Source organism: Hemitrygon akajei, unplaced genomic scaffold, assembly GCF_048418815.1.
Source record: "Hemitrygon akajei unplaced genomic scaffold, sHemAka1.3 Scf000052, whole genome shotgun sequence".
Taxonomy (NCBI): Eukaryota; Metazoa; Chordata; class Chondrichthyes; order Myliobatiformes; family Dasyatidae; genus Hemitrygon; species Hemitrygon akajei.
The window spans coordinates 6808601-6824600 of NW_027331938.1; the positions used below are offsets into that span (position 1 = coordinate 6808601).

At 44.4% G+C, this 16000-nt stretch overlaps 1 protein-coding gene and 1 long non-coding RNA gene across 2 annotated transcripts in view; both read left to right on the forward strand.

Moving 5' to 3' along the window:
* LOC140721223 (uncharacterized) overlaps positions 1 to 16000 on the forward strand; it is a 216817-nt gene that overhangs the window by 23145 nt on the left and 177672 nt on the right. The window lies entirely within an intron of this gene.
* Positions 1995 to 15185, forward strand: LOC140721191 (uncharacterized). The gene is made up of 5 exons (XM_073036049.1): positions 1995 to 2196; positions 7851 to 8210; positions 9704 to 9870; positions 14834 to 15005; positions 15112 to 15185. Exons 1-5 carry the CDS (start codon positions 1995 to 1997, stop codon positions 15183 to 15185), a joined length of 975 nt encoding a protein of 324 aa, XP_072892150.1.

A 16000-nucleotide genomic window follows, 5' to 3' on the forward strand; every position in this document is an offset into this window, starting at 1 on the left:
GAATTTAATGTTTCGAGTGTTTCCATCACTCACTGATGAAAAACGGTTGCTCTATGTATAAAGTAAATGCGATATCAGGCAAATTCACCCGCAGGAAATGGTCTAAATTTCATATGATGGCGCTGTGATCCTGCAATTTGTTTCCAGTGAGTGAACAATACACTGAAGGAGAAGGGCATCCGTATCTTGCTGTCGACTTCGACCGGTTGTTATCTCTGGGAGATGGTAATCTCGGCACAACCGCTCCCCAATTGCCCATTACCCAAAGGTAACAACAGCGGGCAACTGTTAAAGATGGCTTTTAAATGGGTCAACTTAAAATCAGTGCCGGTCCAGGCTACGGGGGCACAGTTAAATCTGGAGAAAGGGAATGTCCGTTGACCAAAAGAGAACATTATTCCAAATGCATAATATTTCATCAGAGTTGAGAGCGCCCTTGCTTCTGCTCACTCTGTGCAATAAATCCACAGCGATCTTTGCCCTGAGCTGTCGCTGGAGTTTATAATCTGACAATAAACTGGTCCCAAGGTGAACAATAACTCAAAGCGACGGCACCAACCGAACGGAACCAGGATGCGGGTTATGATTCCTCTCTGGAGGTGGTAAAATGTCGCGCACTGAAGTATTAATTCTAGTTCGGACCACAAGTTAGAAAGACTCATTCAAGCAAGGTGAGTCTTTGTGTGGTTTAACACAAGCGTTGTGGAACAGGGTGTGGCGTTACATGCTGAATAGACTCAAGTTCTGGTTATGAGCGTGTTATCAACTGAACATTGCTCAGGGTGTGTTCACTTACTGTTAGGGACATAAAATTCAGATACTCGGATTCACTGAAACCAGACCTAGGAGTCCTGCATCAGGTAAGAACATGGACTGTATTCGGGAATGTGATGGTGTTTTAATAAGCCTACTTCTAACGGCAGTATTTCTAATATTTATACCATATCAATATTACCATTGAAACCGCGCGGCTTCACGGATCTGCGCGCTCGATTATTCTGTATGTGTTTTTTCAGCGAAGACGAGGTAGATCTGACAGTGGAATTTATATTAACAAATAATGTGATAATTCTTACTGGCCGTAGACGAAAATAGCAGATTCTACACTCAGTGGGCGCTTTACTATGTACCTACCGTACCTAATAATGTGGCCACTGAGTGCATGTCCGGGAGCATCTGCTGCTGTTACCCGTTCGCTTCAATGCTGACCTCTACTCTGTGTTCGCTGGAACTCGATAAAGACGGGGAGTTGATTGTATTTGCTGTCATTTAGATGAAGGTGAGGAGATTTTATCCGCTGGTGGTTACATAAATGAATTAAGCTTATGCTGGAGACATCGAACATCACCTGGATTCCGAACAGGAATGTGGGGAACATGTTTGCTGCTGTAAGGGGAAACAGTTTTTTTTCCCACTGAGGTGGAACTAGTGTCTCTTTTCCTCAAAGGGAAAGAGAAGAAGAGTTTTCTTTCAATGTGGTTAATTCGGCAGCGCACAGATCCTCGACAGGCAACGGAGTGAAGTGTTGCAGCCGGTCGCAGGGATGTGTCACTGAGATCACGGTGCAGCTGTGATCATAGAGAATGGCGGAACAGGACTGAGGGGACGAATGTCCTGTTACTACTTCAATAGACCAGTAGCACACTCTGACAAATAAGAGACCCGGTGTATTTAACTTTTGATGTTTTTCCTTCGATCTCAGACGAGGAACGGTAGATGTATTTGTAAAATAAGTGCAATGCCTGCCAAATTGGCCAGCGGGACATGGTCATAATTTCATATGGTTCTACGTTGCCATGGTAACTTGTTTCCAGTAAGTGAGCAATAAACTGAAGGGGAAGGGCGCCCATATCTCGCTGTCGACATTAATGAAATTAATGTTTTTACCCATCGTTCTCTGACGAGGAACGGTACAAGTTCCTTTAAAATAAATGCGAAGCTGGTGGATGTATGTGTGAAGTAAACGGGTTGCCAGGCAAATTCGCCAGCGGGATATGATGATAATTCCATATGATTGCTACTCTGATGTGGTAACTTGTTTCCAGTCAGTGAGCAATAAGCTGAAGGAGAAGGGCGTCCATATCTCGCTGTCGACTTTGACCGGTTGTTATCTCTGGGAGATGGTTATCTCAGGACAGCTGCTCTCCAGTCGGCCCATTACTGAAATGGTCCAACTGCGGACAACTGTTAAAGATGGCTCGTTATAAACGGGGTGACCTTGAAGTCTACTCCAGGCAGAGGGGGCGCAGTTAAATCTGGAGAAAAGGAATGCCTCCTGTTCAAAAGAGAACATTATTCCAAATACATAATATTCCATCAGAGTTGAGAGCGCCCTTCCTTCTGCTGTCTCTGTGCAATAAACCCACAGCGATCTTTGCCCTGAGCTGTCGCTGGAGTTTATAATCTGACAATAAACTGGCCCTAACTGGTACAATAAATTGAAGTGACGACGCCAACCCAACCGGAACAGGATGCGGGTTGTGATTCCTCTCCAGAGCAGATCAAGTATTCTGTTGAGAGGAAATTACTGCACCGCTTGCACTGTAGTATTAATTCTGGTTCAGACCGCTTGTAAGAGTGACTTGTTCATGGAAATTAAGCTTTTATGTGGTTTAACACAAGCGTTGTGGAACAGGGTGTGGCGTTACATGCTGAATAGGCTGAAGTTCAGGTTTATGAGCGTGTTATCAACTGAACATTGCTCAGGGTGTGTTCACTTACTGGTAGGGCCATAAAATTCAGATGTTCTGATTCGCTGGAAACAGAATCAGGAGTCCAGCACCAGGTAAGGACAGGGTCATAGGGGAAATGCTATGGTGCTTTATTACGCCCACTGGTCGCCCTAGTAATGCTATTGTTTCTATCAGTTCAATATTGTCCTTAGGGTTGCGTGGATTAACGAATATGTGTGTTTTATTCTGTTTGTGTGTTTTTTTAACAAAGACTTTATATATCTGGCAGTGATATTTAGGATAAACATTCCTGTAATAAATCTCACTGACAGTTGATAAAAGTATGGAAGTCTACACTCAGTGGACACGTTTTTATGTACCCCTGTACCTAATGATGTGACACTGAGTGAATGCTCGGGGTTTACTGCGGCTGCACCCCGTCCACATTCTATGTTAGGCACTCAGTGACGCTCTCTTGCACTCCGCTGTCGGAGTGCGTGGTTATTTGAGTTCTTGCCGCCTTCCTGTCAGATTTAATCAGTCTGGCTAATCTCACTGAGCTCTCTCATTAACGCGGCCTTTAGAACCGCTGTTCACTGGGTTTTCCTTTGGTTTGATTCCGGACTATACTCAGTAAACCGAGAGATTTATACTTGAGAATCCAAGCTGCTGATCAGTTTCCGTAACACTCAGACCACCCGGTCTGGCACCAGCCATCACTCCACGGTCAACGTCACTTACATCACATTTATTTCCTCTTCAGATGTTTGGCCTGAATAACAACTGAACCCGGTGACCATATCTGCATGTGTTTGTGCTTTGAGCTGCAAGCAGATGATTAACAGATTCGTATTAATAAGCTGGTATACCCTTGTACCTAACAAAGAGGCCATTTATTGCATTTCTCATTTAGGCAAACCCTCACCCATCTCGAATATGAACACGGATGAGATCTGGGCCTGATTATTGACGATTTGCATGTCTGTAACAACAGCCTGTCGCTGGCAAGGCAGTGGACAAAACACTGTTATAAGGTGGGGATAATCTGGAGAGAGAGACCCGTCACTGTTCCCTCTAAACTGCGCGTCTGCATAACCAAAATGCTCCCACGAACGGAGTTTCCAGCACTTTATAAGAGGACGCAAGAATATTACATTGGGGCGAAAAAAAAAAATCAGCCATGATTGAATGATGGAGGAGATTCGATGGACTGAATCACTTCATTCTGCTCTGATATCTTATCATGACTGAATGATGAGTCCTTCGTATCCCGTATCAGGATTTGTGACGTGTGAGGGACAATTACAGATTTGTTATATGAGATCGTTTTATTTGTCTTCAGCGTTTAAATTTCAATGAGATTCGCTTTTGAGAAAATTGAGCAGAATTTTTTTTTCCTTTGTATTATTAATGTGCTTCATTATCTCTCTGGTTAAAGTTAGACCTGCGGTGTGAGACTTATTGGAAGAAAAGCCCACAGCTGGAAAGAAGCCACCAATGAGAACGAGGGAACAGCGACAAGTGAACCAGCCCGAGGAGTGAGAGTACCAACTGAAGAGAACCCTCTGACTCAGAGTTTTCATTGAATCAGTCAGGAGAAAGTTTGGTGAGTCTCATTCACTCGACCACTGGTCCTGTAAACATTACATATCTGTACAAAGGAAGGTACGAAATAGGTGGAATGCCTCGGTCAGACCCAGTTGCAATCACTCCAGGTCTGGTAATGTGCTTTCAGAAGCCCAGCTCTTTAAAGTCACTCATATTCTCTGAGTGTTTGCTCATTTGAAGGTCCTGCATCATCTGAAGTAGCTTTTGGTTAGTTCTGATGTTTCCTTGTTACGTTATAATCATCTTAAAATGCGTTGACAATTTCATCCCTTTATAAGAAGCCCCAAGTGTGTCGTGTTGTAGTGATTGTCGAAATGTGGAATTACCATGAACTGCAGTAACATGCCCTTGATCCCATTGGCTATTGCAATCTGCAGTGGTATACTTACCCTCGAATATATCGTCGCGTAGGCCTCTACTGAGAACAGACCATTTATAAAGCAAAATATCCCAACACTGCATTTTATTCAGTCCTCACTAGCACATGGCAACCCATAATTTACATTGACATACCTTGGCCTCATCAAGTACTTTTCTGCTAATTACATTGTCAGAACCTGTGAAGGTGACATTAAGCAGAGGTGGAAATTCAAAGTTATGTTCCAATGGACGTTGTGCATGGGACTTCAGCAAAGCCTTTGACAAGGTGTCACGTGGCAGCTTGGTCTCGATGATCAGGTCCCATGCTGTCCAGAGAGAGCAAATTGGATGTATTCTAAATTAGCTTCAAGATAGCAAGCAAAGAGTGCTGGTTGAAGGTTTCTCCTCGCAATGGAGGCGAGTAATTAGCGATGTGCCATGAGGCTGCAATTTGGGCCTTTGATATTCGTTATTTTATAGCAATGATTTGGATGCGATTACACAAGGATTACTTGACTGGTAATTTCGCAGAATGCACAAAGTTAGTAGTTGCTGTTCACAGAGAAGATTATCGTAGCATCTAGGGGATCTAAATGGTGGACAGGGGCTGGTAAAGAGATTGCAAAGCCAATCTGATCAGCAGCGGATTCATGCAGATGTTGGGGATCATGTGGAGGAAACAGCCAGAGGAAGTGGATGAGCCAGGTGCAGTTGCATAATTCAAAAAGCAGTTGGGGTGTGTAGATGGAGTGAATAGGCCAGAAGGGAGATGGCCCCATCACAGGAAATTGTGACCATCACAGTGGGCACTGTGGTTGGCATTGTCTCGTTGGGCTGAACGCTCTGAATTTGGATTTTATTGCTCTGTGACTCTGTCAGTAGATGCGCCAGGCATCAGTGGACAGATATGGTGTGGAAGTGGTTACTAACAGGGAATGTTTGGTCCCCATGCCAAATGCGACAGGGGATGGAAATACTGTCATATTTGCAAAGTAGTCGCACTCTCTGACTCACTGTCTGCTTGTTGTGAAATTTAGAGCCTCACCAGCAGGAGGAGCTGTCCTGCAGAGCGACCAAAGTGTAAACAAGACGACGACAATCAACAATCGCCAGTCAGAATCAGAATGGATAAAGGTATGATCACAGGGATCTTTGAATTAAACTTTTATCGCGTTTGTACACAATAGTTCAGATGAAAAAAACTGACACATGTGTTAACAGGGCATACAAAAGTTTCATCAAGCAGTGTCATTTATCCCACTGGTAAAGCGGCCTTGAGTAATTGATCAACCCAACAGTTCCAGCGCAGGGACCTGACACCAGTAATGGTCGAATCACTCCGCTCATCATACAAAGCTTCAGCTGAGTGAAAGGAGCAGGGGCTCCTGAATCAGGTGGTCGTGAGTGAAACACAGACAGCAGTGTGACAGAGATCTCGTGGTTTCTGTGAATGTTCAGGGTCAGGGTCCGTTTCACCTCCAGACAGGCCCTGATGTGTAAGACATCTTCAACTTTCATTTATAAAATTCAGAAGCAGATGATAGGAGCATTTCCGGGATTTCAGAGATTCTATGATAACACAGCATTTCAGGTTTTGGAAGGAAAGCTACCAACTCCCCCCTGGTTTTTCTTGCCTGCGACGCAAAGGAGGAGGGGTGTCACCGAAATCTGTTTTCTGTAGCGGAGCGGAGATCATTGCCGGTGCTGGGAATGGCTGAGGATCAGGAGGCAGCTCATTGTAGATACATTTGTGATCCGCTTCGGAGTTGTAACACTCCAGTGAATGTCTGGGCTGTGGAGAAATGGTGAACCTGAGGTTCTAAATATTTCCCTCTTGATATGATCTTCTACCTGAATTTAAATTCCCAGGATCTTGGCTGGGAAACCCGGCATAACCAATGACCAAATGTCTGTGTCACCTGTAGACAATGTGATTGTGCTCAATTCTGAGATTCCAGCTGGAATAAAAACGATGCTCCAGCCTGGAAACGGGTCCTTCGGCCCATATAATTCATGCTGATCTAAATGTCCCATTTGCCTGCAGTTTTCCCAAATTTCCCGAGTAAACTTCTTCTCCCCTTTTTCCTGCCCACATGCTCTCAATTTTGTAATTTTATTTGTGTTTGCGGCCTCCTCCGGATGCCTGTACTTTATACCCATCAGCCACCACGTGGAAAAATGCCCCTTTGGTCCCTTTTAAATCTCTACCCTCGAGTCTCAGACTCCCTTACCCGGGCAAAAAGACTGTGACCATCTACCCTATCTGCACCCCTGATTACTGTATGTGTGTGTGTGTGTGAGTGTGAGTGTGAGTGTGAGTGTGAGTGTGTGTGTGTGTGTGTGTGTGTGTGTGTGCGTGTGTGTGTGTGTGTGTGTGTGTGTGTGTGTATGTGTAAGATCACCCTTCAAGCTCCTGAGCTCCAGGGCAAGCTGCCCCAGCCCAACCATATAACACAAAAAACAACACCCTAGTCCAGTACCGTAGTGTTCATTCTTCACTTCACACTTTCCAGCCTCATCACCTCCATCCTATAGATTAGCAACTGCAACTACACAAAGCTCTATAACCAAGACTTTGCCAATGACATGCATAGTTGTTACATGATGATCAGCAGGTGGGGGATAAGATGGGAACCAGGGGAGAGGACAGCATAGATCGCAAGGGAATGGTCAGCCTGCGACCCAGGGGACCGGATGACGTGCGTCTCAAGGGAATGGTCAGTCTGTGACCAAGGGCACTGGAGAAAGCAACTCCAGTCCCCTTGTCCAGTCTCCAGCCCCTCGTGTGACAAAGCAACTGGAGAATGTGTGATCCAGCAGACTGGACCATGTGTCATCCCGTTGTTGGTCTTTGTGTGACACAGACTACTGGACAGTTGGTGACCGAGGGAGATTTTAGCTTGTGGAAGATAATCACAGTGATATTTCCCAGGATCACCGGACACCGGTGCATTATGATCCCGTGGTCATCCGTGCGTTCAACTGCTGTGATTAGTATTACTGTGCCGATCGTGCAATTTTACTGGGAGTAAATGTGTCCAGTCACCGGCTTATCGGGATGGTCACCTGACAGGATGTACGGTTCACATTAACCAGCACAGTTTCACTCCAAATCTGGTCAGCCAGAGTCTCGGCTCCATTGTAGTCTGAATCAGTTTTGTTCAGATCTAAATCATACTTGTATAACCTGCAATTCATCACTTATTTCAGGTGGGAAATTGAAACCAGTAGTGAAAGTGCTGAAGAGGATTTTACCAGGCGGATCATCTAGGGAAGTTGATCGGGACACGGGAAGCAAGGTTCCAAAGCAGGGTCAGATTGAGAGCGATGTCCCAATGGAATGCGGTCCGGTGGCAGAGGAGGAGGAGCAAACTCAGCCCAGAGACAGTGGCGTCAGAGACACTGAGCAGGACCCTGGAACCGGCACAAGGGAGGCGACTGTCTGTCAGCCCAGAGACAGTGACGTCACAGACACCGATCAGGACCCTGGAACCGGCACAAGTGAGGCGACTGCCTGTCGGCTCGGAAGCTCATTGAACACAGAACTGTCAAGTCCCCAAGAAGGAGCGGGTGAGTGAAATATGAGGGTGATGTGCTCACAGAATGTGGCAGGGTGGAGGGTAAAGGGGAGGCCTTGTTGGAGGGTTGGTCAGATGAGAGGGAAAATGTGTGGGTGTGGTACATGTGGTGCACTTGGCAGCCGTTACCCCACTACAGGAAATGTACTACCCGCTCTGAGGATTTCCAGGATGTGAATTGGAGGAAATGCAGCTCTCCAGATGAGGAGAGTGTTTCCGGGATGTGAATCAGGGGAAATGTATTCACCAGGATGGAGAGAGTAACTCCGGGAAGCGAATATTACCAACAGTCCCAACATTTATGCCCATCCAAATTTAAATAGGTGAATGGGTCGGATGGGGGTTGAACTGGTTTATATTAAATGTGGTCCTTCTATTACGTAATGCCTAGAACATTGTTGGGTAGGCTTTAAGGCAAGTGTTACATTCAAGTCAAGTCAAGTCACTTTTTTATTGCCATTTCGACCATAACTGCTGATACAGTACATAGTAAAAATGAGTCGTTTTTCAGGACCATGGTGTTGCATGACACATTACAAAAACTAGACTGAACTACGTAAAAAAAAAAACAAGAGGAAAAAAAAAACACACAACAACTACACTAAACTACACACCTATCTAGGACTGCATAAAGTGCACAAAACAGTGCAGACATTACAATAAATAATAGACGTGACAATAGGGCAGTAAGGTGTCAGGCCAGGCTCTGGGTATTGAGGAGTCTGATAGTTTGGGGGAAGAAACTGTTACATAGTCTGGCCGTGAGAGCCCAAATGCTTCGGTGCCTTTTCCCAGATGACAGGAGGGGGAAGAGATTGTATGACGGGTGCATGGATCCTTTATAATGCTGCTGGCTTTACGGATGCAGCGTGTGGTGTAAATGTCCGTAATGGCGAGAAGAGAGACCCCGATGGTCTTCCCAGCTGCCCTCAATAAACGCTGCAGGGCCTTGCGATCTGAGATGGTGCAATTTCCGAACCAGGCAGTGATGCAGCTGCTCAGGATGCTCTCAATACAACCCCAGTAGAATATGATGAGGATGGGGGGTGGGGAGATGGACTTTTCTCAGCCTTCGCAGAAAGTGGAGACGCTGCTGGGCTTTCTTTGCTATGGAGCTGGTGTTGAGGGACCAGGTGAGATTCTCCGCTAGATGAACACCAAGAAATTTGTTTTGTTCACATTCAGAGACAGGCTGCTGGCTCTGCACCAGTCCGTTAGTTGCTGCACCTCCTCTCTGTAAGCTGACTCGTCGTTCTTGCTGTGTGTTGCAGCACAGTCGTGGGTCAGCAGAGTGAACAGCAGTGGTCTGTGCACACAGCCATAGGGGGACTCCGTGCTCAGTGTGATGGTGTTGGAGATGGAGAATTAATCCAATTTTGTATCTGTAGGCAGGTTCAAGACACGGTTTTTTGTTGAGTTGGGTGAGAGCGGTGGAGACGAGGGATATCTGAGTTCAAGCCAACATTTTCCTTTTTATATTCACAGGGCCAGAGTTTACAATCTCCGACCTCCTGGCACAGGGGGAGGAATATCGACTGTACCAACTGACAAAGTTCTACAGGGACAGACTCAAACAAGCAATTGAAGAAAAGGTTGAGAGACTAGGTTGGATGTTGACAAAGGAAGGACATTTCAGTAGAGAAGAAAATGAGGTGAGTGCAGTTCGTGTATTGTCACTGATCTGCTGGTATCAGAGGGAAGAGTGATCAACATTAATCTCCTGCACGTTTTAGGAGATCGACTTGGGAATGGAGACTTTGATCACTGAATTGTCTCTCGCAGATCTGGTTTCAGTTTTTAAGGTGGGGAGCACTGGGAACTGCAGGTTTAGCATCACCTTTTCTTGTATCACCTGCTGTATTTATCAGTGTGAAGTAAGAGCAGTGGCTGCATATCTGGACTTCCAAAAGGCATTCGGTCTGAAACTAATTTCAAATCTTGGCTGAACCGTCGGGTAGCTTCACCTCATCTCATTAATCCAGGATGAGTATTAAACTGTCAATTGGGCCAACCGGCTTCACTGCGGTACCTGAGGGAGGGAAACCAGCTAATCACAGCTTGTCTTGGTTCCGTGAGTTCCCAAACAATGTGTGGCTGACTTGTCATAGTCACAGCAAAGTACAGTACAGAAACAGGCCATTTGGCCCATCTATTCCATGCCAGACTACAGAATCTACTTATTCCCTTTGACCTGCACCGGGCCATGGCGCTCTATACGCTCATTACGCAAGCATCTGTTCAGAATTCTCTTAACCACTTGCTCTACTTGCCCTGCTAGCTAGTTTCGCACTCTCACCACCATCTGAGTAAACCGGTTTCACTTTTGTACCCTTTGAACTTTTCACCTTTCACCCTTTAGTGATAACCTCTTGTTGTAGTACCTCTTTACCTCAGTACAAAATCCCTGCTTGCATTTATCCTACCTATATCCCAATGTAATTGTCTACACTTCTATCAAATCTCCGTTCAGTCTTTCATGCTCCAATGAATAAAGTCCTAATCAGTTCACTCTTTTCTTATAACTTAGGTCTTCCAGTCCAGGTAACATCCTTGTAATGTTTTTTTTTTCTGTACTCTTTCAAACATTTCCATCTGTCCTGCAGGTAGTTGTGCAGAACTGCACATAATATCCAAATTAGGCCTCTCCAACGTCTTATACAACATCATATCGTACACGATATTTTCATTTACCAAGGTTAATGCGCTGAGAAACTTTCTTTCAGAGCCTAGCAACATTTTCCGCCACTTTCAATGGCTTATGTACCTGTATTCCCAGATCACTTTGTTCTACTAGTCTCTCTGTAAGATCTACCCTGATTGGTCCATCCAAAGTGCAACATCTTGAACCTGTCTGCATTAAATTGCATCGGCCCCTTTTAAGTCCATTCTCCAGTTGGTCCAGACCTCACTGCAAGCTCTTGTAATCTTCCTCTTTCTCCACTGCTCCTTCCCAATGTTGGAGTCATCAGCAAATTTGCTGATGCTCTTAACCGTAATTTCATCCAGATCATTGATATAGATGACAAACAACAACAAGCACAGCACCGATCCCCGTGACACTGCACGAGATACAGTCGCCAATCAGAAATGCAACAGTCTATAGTAACACTCCGGATTCTTTCAAAAAAGTTAGTGTCTAATCCAGTTTACTACTTTATCTTGAATGCTAAGCAACTAAATCTTCTAGACCGACCTCCTATACGGGACCTTGTCAAATACCGTGCTGAAGTCCATGTAGACAATATCCACAACCTTGCCTTCATCAACTTTCCTGGTAACTTCCTCGAAAAACTCTGAGATTGATTGGATGTGAAAGATCACGCACAAAGCTGATATCTTATGACCACAAACATCAATAGTTTGATCAAAAAGGGCAGAAGAAAGCACAAAACATAAAATAAATCTGGTGATCTAACTGATATCTCATGATCCCAAAAAATCAACAGGTTGTCCTGAAAGGGAAGAAGATCAATAGGATTTCCTTAAAGGGAAGGGGCAAACAAAAAAAAACTGCTAACTTGCTGAATATCTGACTAATGAGAGACAGGGACACACCATTTCAGGTCACTCTCCTTGGAGCTCACAAACAGTGATTGTCTTGTCCTAGATCTGACCTATTCAGCCATGAGTGGTATTAGAAAATCAAGTGTGTTACACCGGTGAGTAACTCTGTTCTCGTTGGGATTCATTGACGCTGTCTGTAATGAATCACACAGGCATTATCCAAAAGCAAGAATCTGTAAATATGATGCTGATCTATAAATTCATCATCTGGAGACGTCTGCTTTACTGGTTGAATTTCTTTCACAACAGTTAATCAGGAAGCCCATGCCTGCATTCAGGAAGTCATTACCATTTTACGGTATCAGTGCCAGGCAGTAACCATCTCCATTATAAGACAGCCGCACTGACATTTCTTAATCTTCTTTTGTCTTTACACATCATAAGACCATAAAGCATCAGAGCACAATTGGCCATTAGGCCCATCGATTCTGCTCCGCCATTACATCATGGGTGATTTAATATCCCTCTTAACCCCATTCTCCTGCCTTCTCCCAGTAAACTTTGCCGACCAGACTAGTCAAGAAGATACCAGCATCTGTTTTAAATATACTCAATCACCTGGTCTCCACAGCTGTCAGTTCCAATGGATTCTGCAGTTTCACTACTCCTCGGCTAAATAATCTGCTCATCTCTGTTCTAAATGGACATCCCTCTAATCTGAGGCTATTCCATCTGGTTCTAGACTCCCCCACTTAGAAACATCATCTCCACGTCCTCTCAATGCCTTTCGATATTCCACAGGTTACAATTAGATTCCCTCTCATCCTTCCACACTCCAGCCAGTACAGGTGCATCCAGGAATCATTCCCATCAAAATCTGGTTTAATATCACAGGTTCTGTTAGTTTAGATTCCTCTCTGTTTTTTCACAACGCCATCACATATTTTCTCTGATCAGGGGATCAAAATATGCGAGTGCGGTCTGGCCAGTGCTTGTTCTTATATTCTGATCCTCTCGAAATGAATGCTAGCATTGTATTTGCCTTTCCGAACACCGACTCAAACTGCACGGAATCCTGCACCAGGTCTCCAGAGACTCTTTACAACTCCGATTTCTGAATTTTCTCCCAGAATCAAAAATAGTCTACGACTTCATTATTTCTGCTAAAGTATATGGCCATGTACCTCACTACACGACATTCCAATTGCCACTGATGTGTCCATTTTTTCATCGGTCTATGTGGGACACCCGGTCAAAGGTCCTCGGGAAGTCCAAGTAAACAACTTGCACTGACTCTCCGTTGTCGACCCAGCATGCTGTTCTCTCAAAAAATTCCAACAGTTCTGTCAGGCAAGATTCCCTTCCATGGATGTTGGCCTTTTTCTTATCATGTGCGTCTGAATACCCTGAAACCTTATCCTCAATTGTCGACTGCTGACATCTTCCCAAACGCTGATCAGACTAACTGGTCTATAGTTTAAAATGATCAGTCCTCTGGAACCATTCCAAAATCTAGTGATTCTTGAGCGATCATTACTAATGTCTCCACAATCTCTTCAGCCTCCTCCTTCAGAAGCAATCGGCTGCAGTTGATCTGGACTCATCTATCTTCAGAACTTTCAGCTTACCAAGCGCCTTCTCCGCAATAATTGCAAATACACTCACTTCTGCCACCGGACATTCTCAAATATCTGGCACGTTCTAGTGTTTTTACAGTGAGGACTGACGCAAAATGCCGACCAATATCTTCCGGCATTTCCTTGTCCCCTGACAGTACCTCTCCACTGTCATTTTCAAGCAGCCCAATATCCACTCTCCTCTCTTTCAATCTTCATATATCAGACGGACGTTCTGGTAAGCTATTTTACATCATTCTCTCGCCTGCCTTCCTATTTCATATTTTCTCTATTTACGGCTTTTTAATTGCCTTCTGTTGATTTGTAAAAACATCCCAGTCCTCCAGCTTTCTACTATATTTTGTAATATTCTGTGCCGTCTCCTTTGCTTTTGTGCTGCTTTGACTACCTCGTCAGCCACGGTTGATCATCCTCCCTTTAGAATAATTCTTCATCATTGTGATTGTTTGTCCTCCGAGAAACTTCAGCCATTCCTGCTCTGCCATTGTCCCTGTTAGTGTCATTATCGAATTTATTATTTCCAGCACCTCTCTCATGTCGAGGTAATTCCTTTATTCTACTGTAGCACTGATACCTCTAACTTCACCTTCTCCCTTTCAACCTGCTGGCTGAGTTCTGCTAGTTTATGATCACCGCCTCTTAAGGGTTTATTTAGCTGAAGCTCCCGAATCAAATCTGGTTCAATACACAACACAGAATCCAGATCCGCCTTTCCTATAGTGGGCTCAACCATAGGCTTCTCTCAAAAGCCATCTCATAGGCATTCTATATAAATTCCCTCACTTGGGATTCAGCACCGACCTGATTTTCCAAAGCTACCTGCATATTGAAACTCCCCGTGACAATTTTAGCATTGACCTTTTTCCATGCCTCTCCTCTCCCCAGTTGTAATTTGTAGCCCACATCCTGGCTACTGTTAACATGCCTGTATATAATTTCCATCAGGGTCATTTTACCTAAGCAGTTTCTTAACATCCTCATCGTCTAATCCGACATCACCTCTTTCTCAGGACTTTTCATTTTTAATGACAGCAGTTTCAACCCAACAGTTTCACCTACCTGCGTATCCTTTCGATTCAATATTTATCCTTGGATTTAAGCACCCAACTATAAACTTTTGTCAGCCACGATTCAGTGATGCACACCATCCATTTGTTTTTGCTCTCTCTCTCCCCTCTCTTCCGTTCTTGTTGTCACATCTTGTTGATGTAATGCTGCACATTGACAGATCAAGGAAATTAATCACATTGCATCTACTGCAGGGTGTCAGTAAATCCTTATTCTTACACAATATTGATTTAGAATTTCCTTCAGTTACTGTTTCTCTGTTAATGACTGAACCCAGGGAGGATGAGGCAACAGCCCAGTGACAGCATCTGTTCTGAAGCTACTGGGGCCACGAACAGATACTTTCCTGTACATTCTCCATGTCTGTCTGTCTGCTCCACAATAAGTCCATTGTTTCCTTTTGTAGAAAGTCACTGAACTGACAGAGAAGGGAAACCGGGCAGACAGTTCCAGACACTTCCTCAGTTTGGTGAATGGCAAAGGCTCCCGGGCCCGGAGGGCGATGTGGGAATCCTTTCTGATGTGGAGGACTGAGTTACCGAAGTTGGACAGAATACTGAGGGAAATACAGGAACTCGGTATGTTAAAACCACGCTCTGACCACAAAGGCACATTGAGATAAACATTTTAGTTATTTTAATTATTTTAGCTCTGTTTCCATGGATTTTTTTTATATTTAAACAGGTCCTGATCCACAGGAATACATGAACATCGGCCAAGGTTTATCTGAATTACCCACTCAGCTGATCGGTGAGTGATCAAATGCACAGTTCAAACGACATCTCAAGTGTTAGTCTGTGACTTGGCAAAACCTGGGAATCAAAATTTGCCATTAATCATTCGCTGATCTCTGGATTCAAGTAACAATTCAACGAATCTCTCTTTGCAACCTGAATATTCTACAATATATTTTTCTATTAATCCAGCTGTTGGTTCTGCTGAATGCTTCACTCCAGGTCCTCACGCTCTGGGAATCCCAACACACCCCAGGCAGGCTCCTGATACACTGTATGACCCAGTCCAGGTGACTTTTCTATCTTCAGACCTTTCATCTTCCAAGCCCCTTTTCCTTTGTAATAGCACTACACGCAATTCTGTTCGCTGATGATCTTTACCTTTTGGAATTCTGCCAGTCACTTGCACAGAGTTTGTCTGGCCTTTCCTTTTCACCCGTTACTGCAACTACAACAACAGTTTCTAGTGGTCCGATATCGACCCTCTCCCATTTTCCACTCTTTATATATCTGGGAAAGAAAAAAAAAACTTTGGTATCCTTTCTTATATTACTGACCATCTCCTTGCATTTCCTGCACATTCATATATAACTGGGAGCATCTATAACATAGTTGCCTCCGACAGGACCCTAGTCACTAGACTCTAGACACTAGAATACTACAGCACAGTACAGGCTCTTCGGCCCTGGATGTTGTGCCGACCCATATATTCCTTTAAAAGGAGTACTAAACCCACACTACCCCGTGACCCTCTATTCTTCTTTCATCCATGTGCCTGTCCAAGAGGTTCTTAAATACCCTTAATGTTTTAGCCTCCACCACCATCCCTGGCAAGTTGT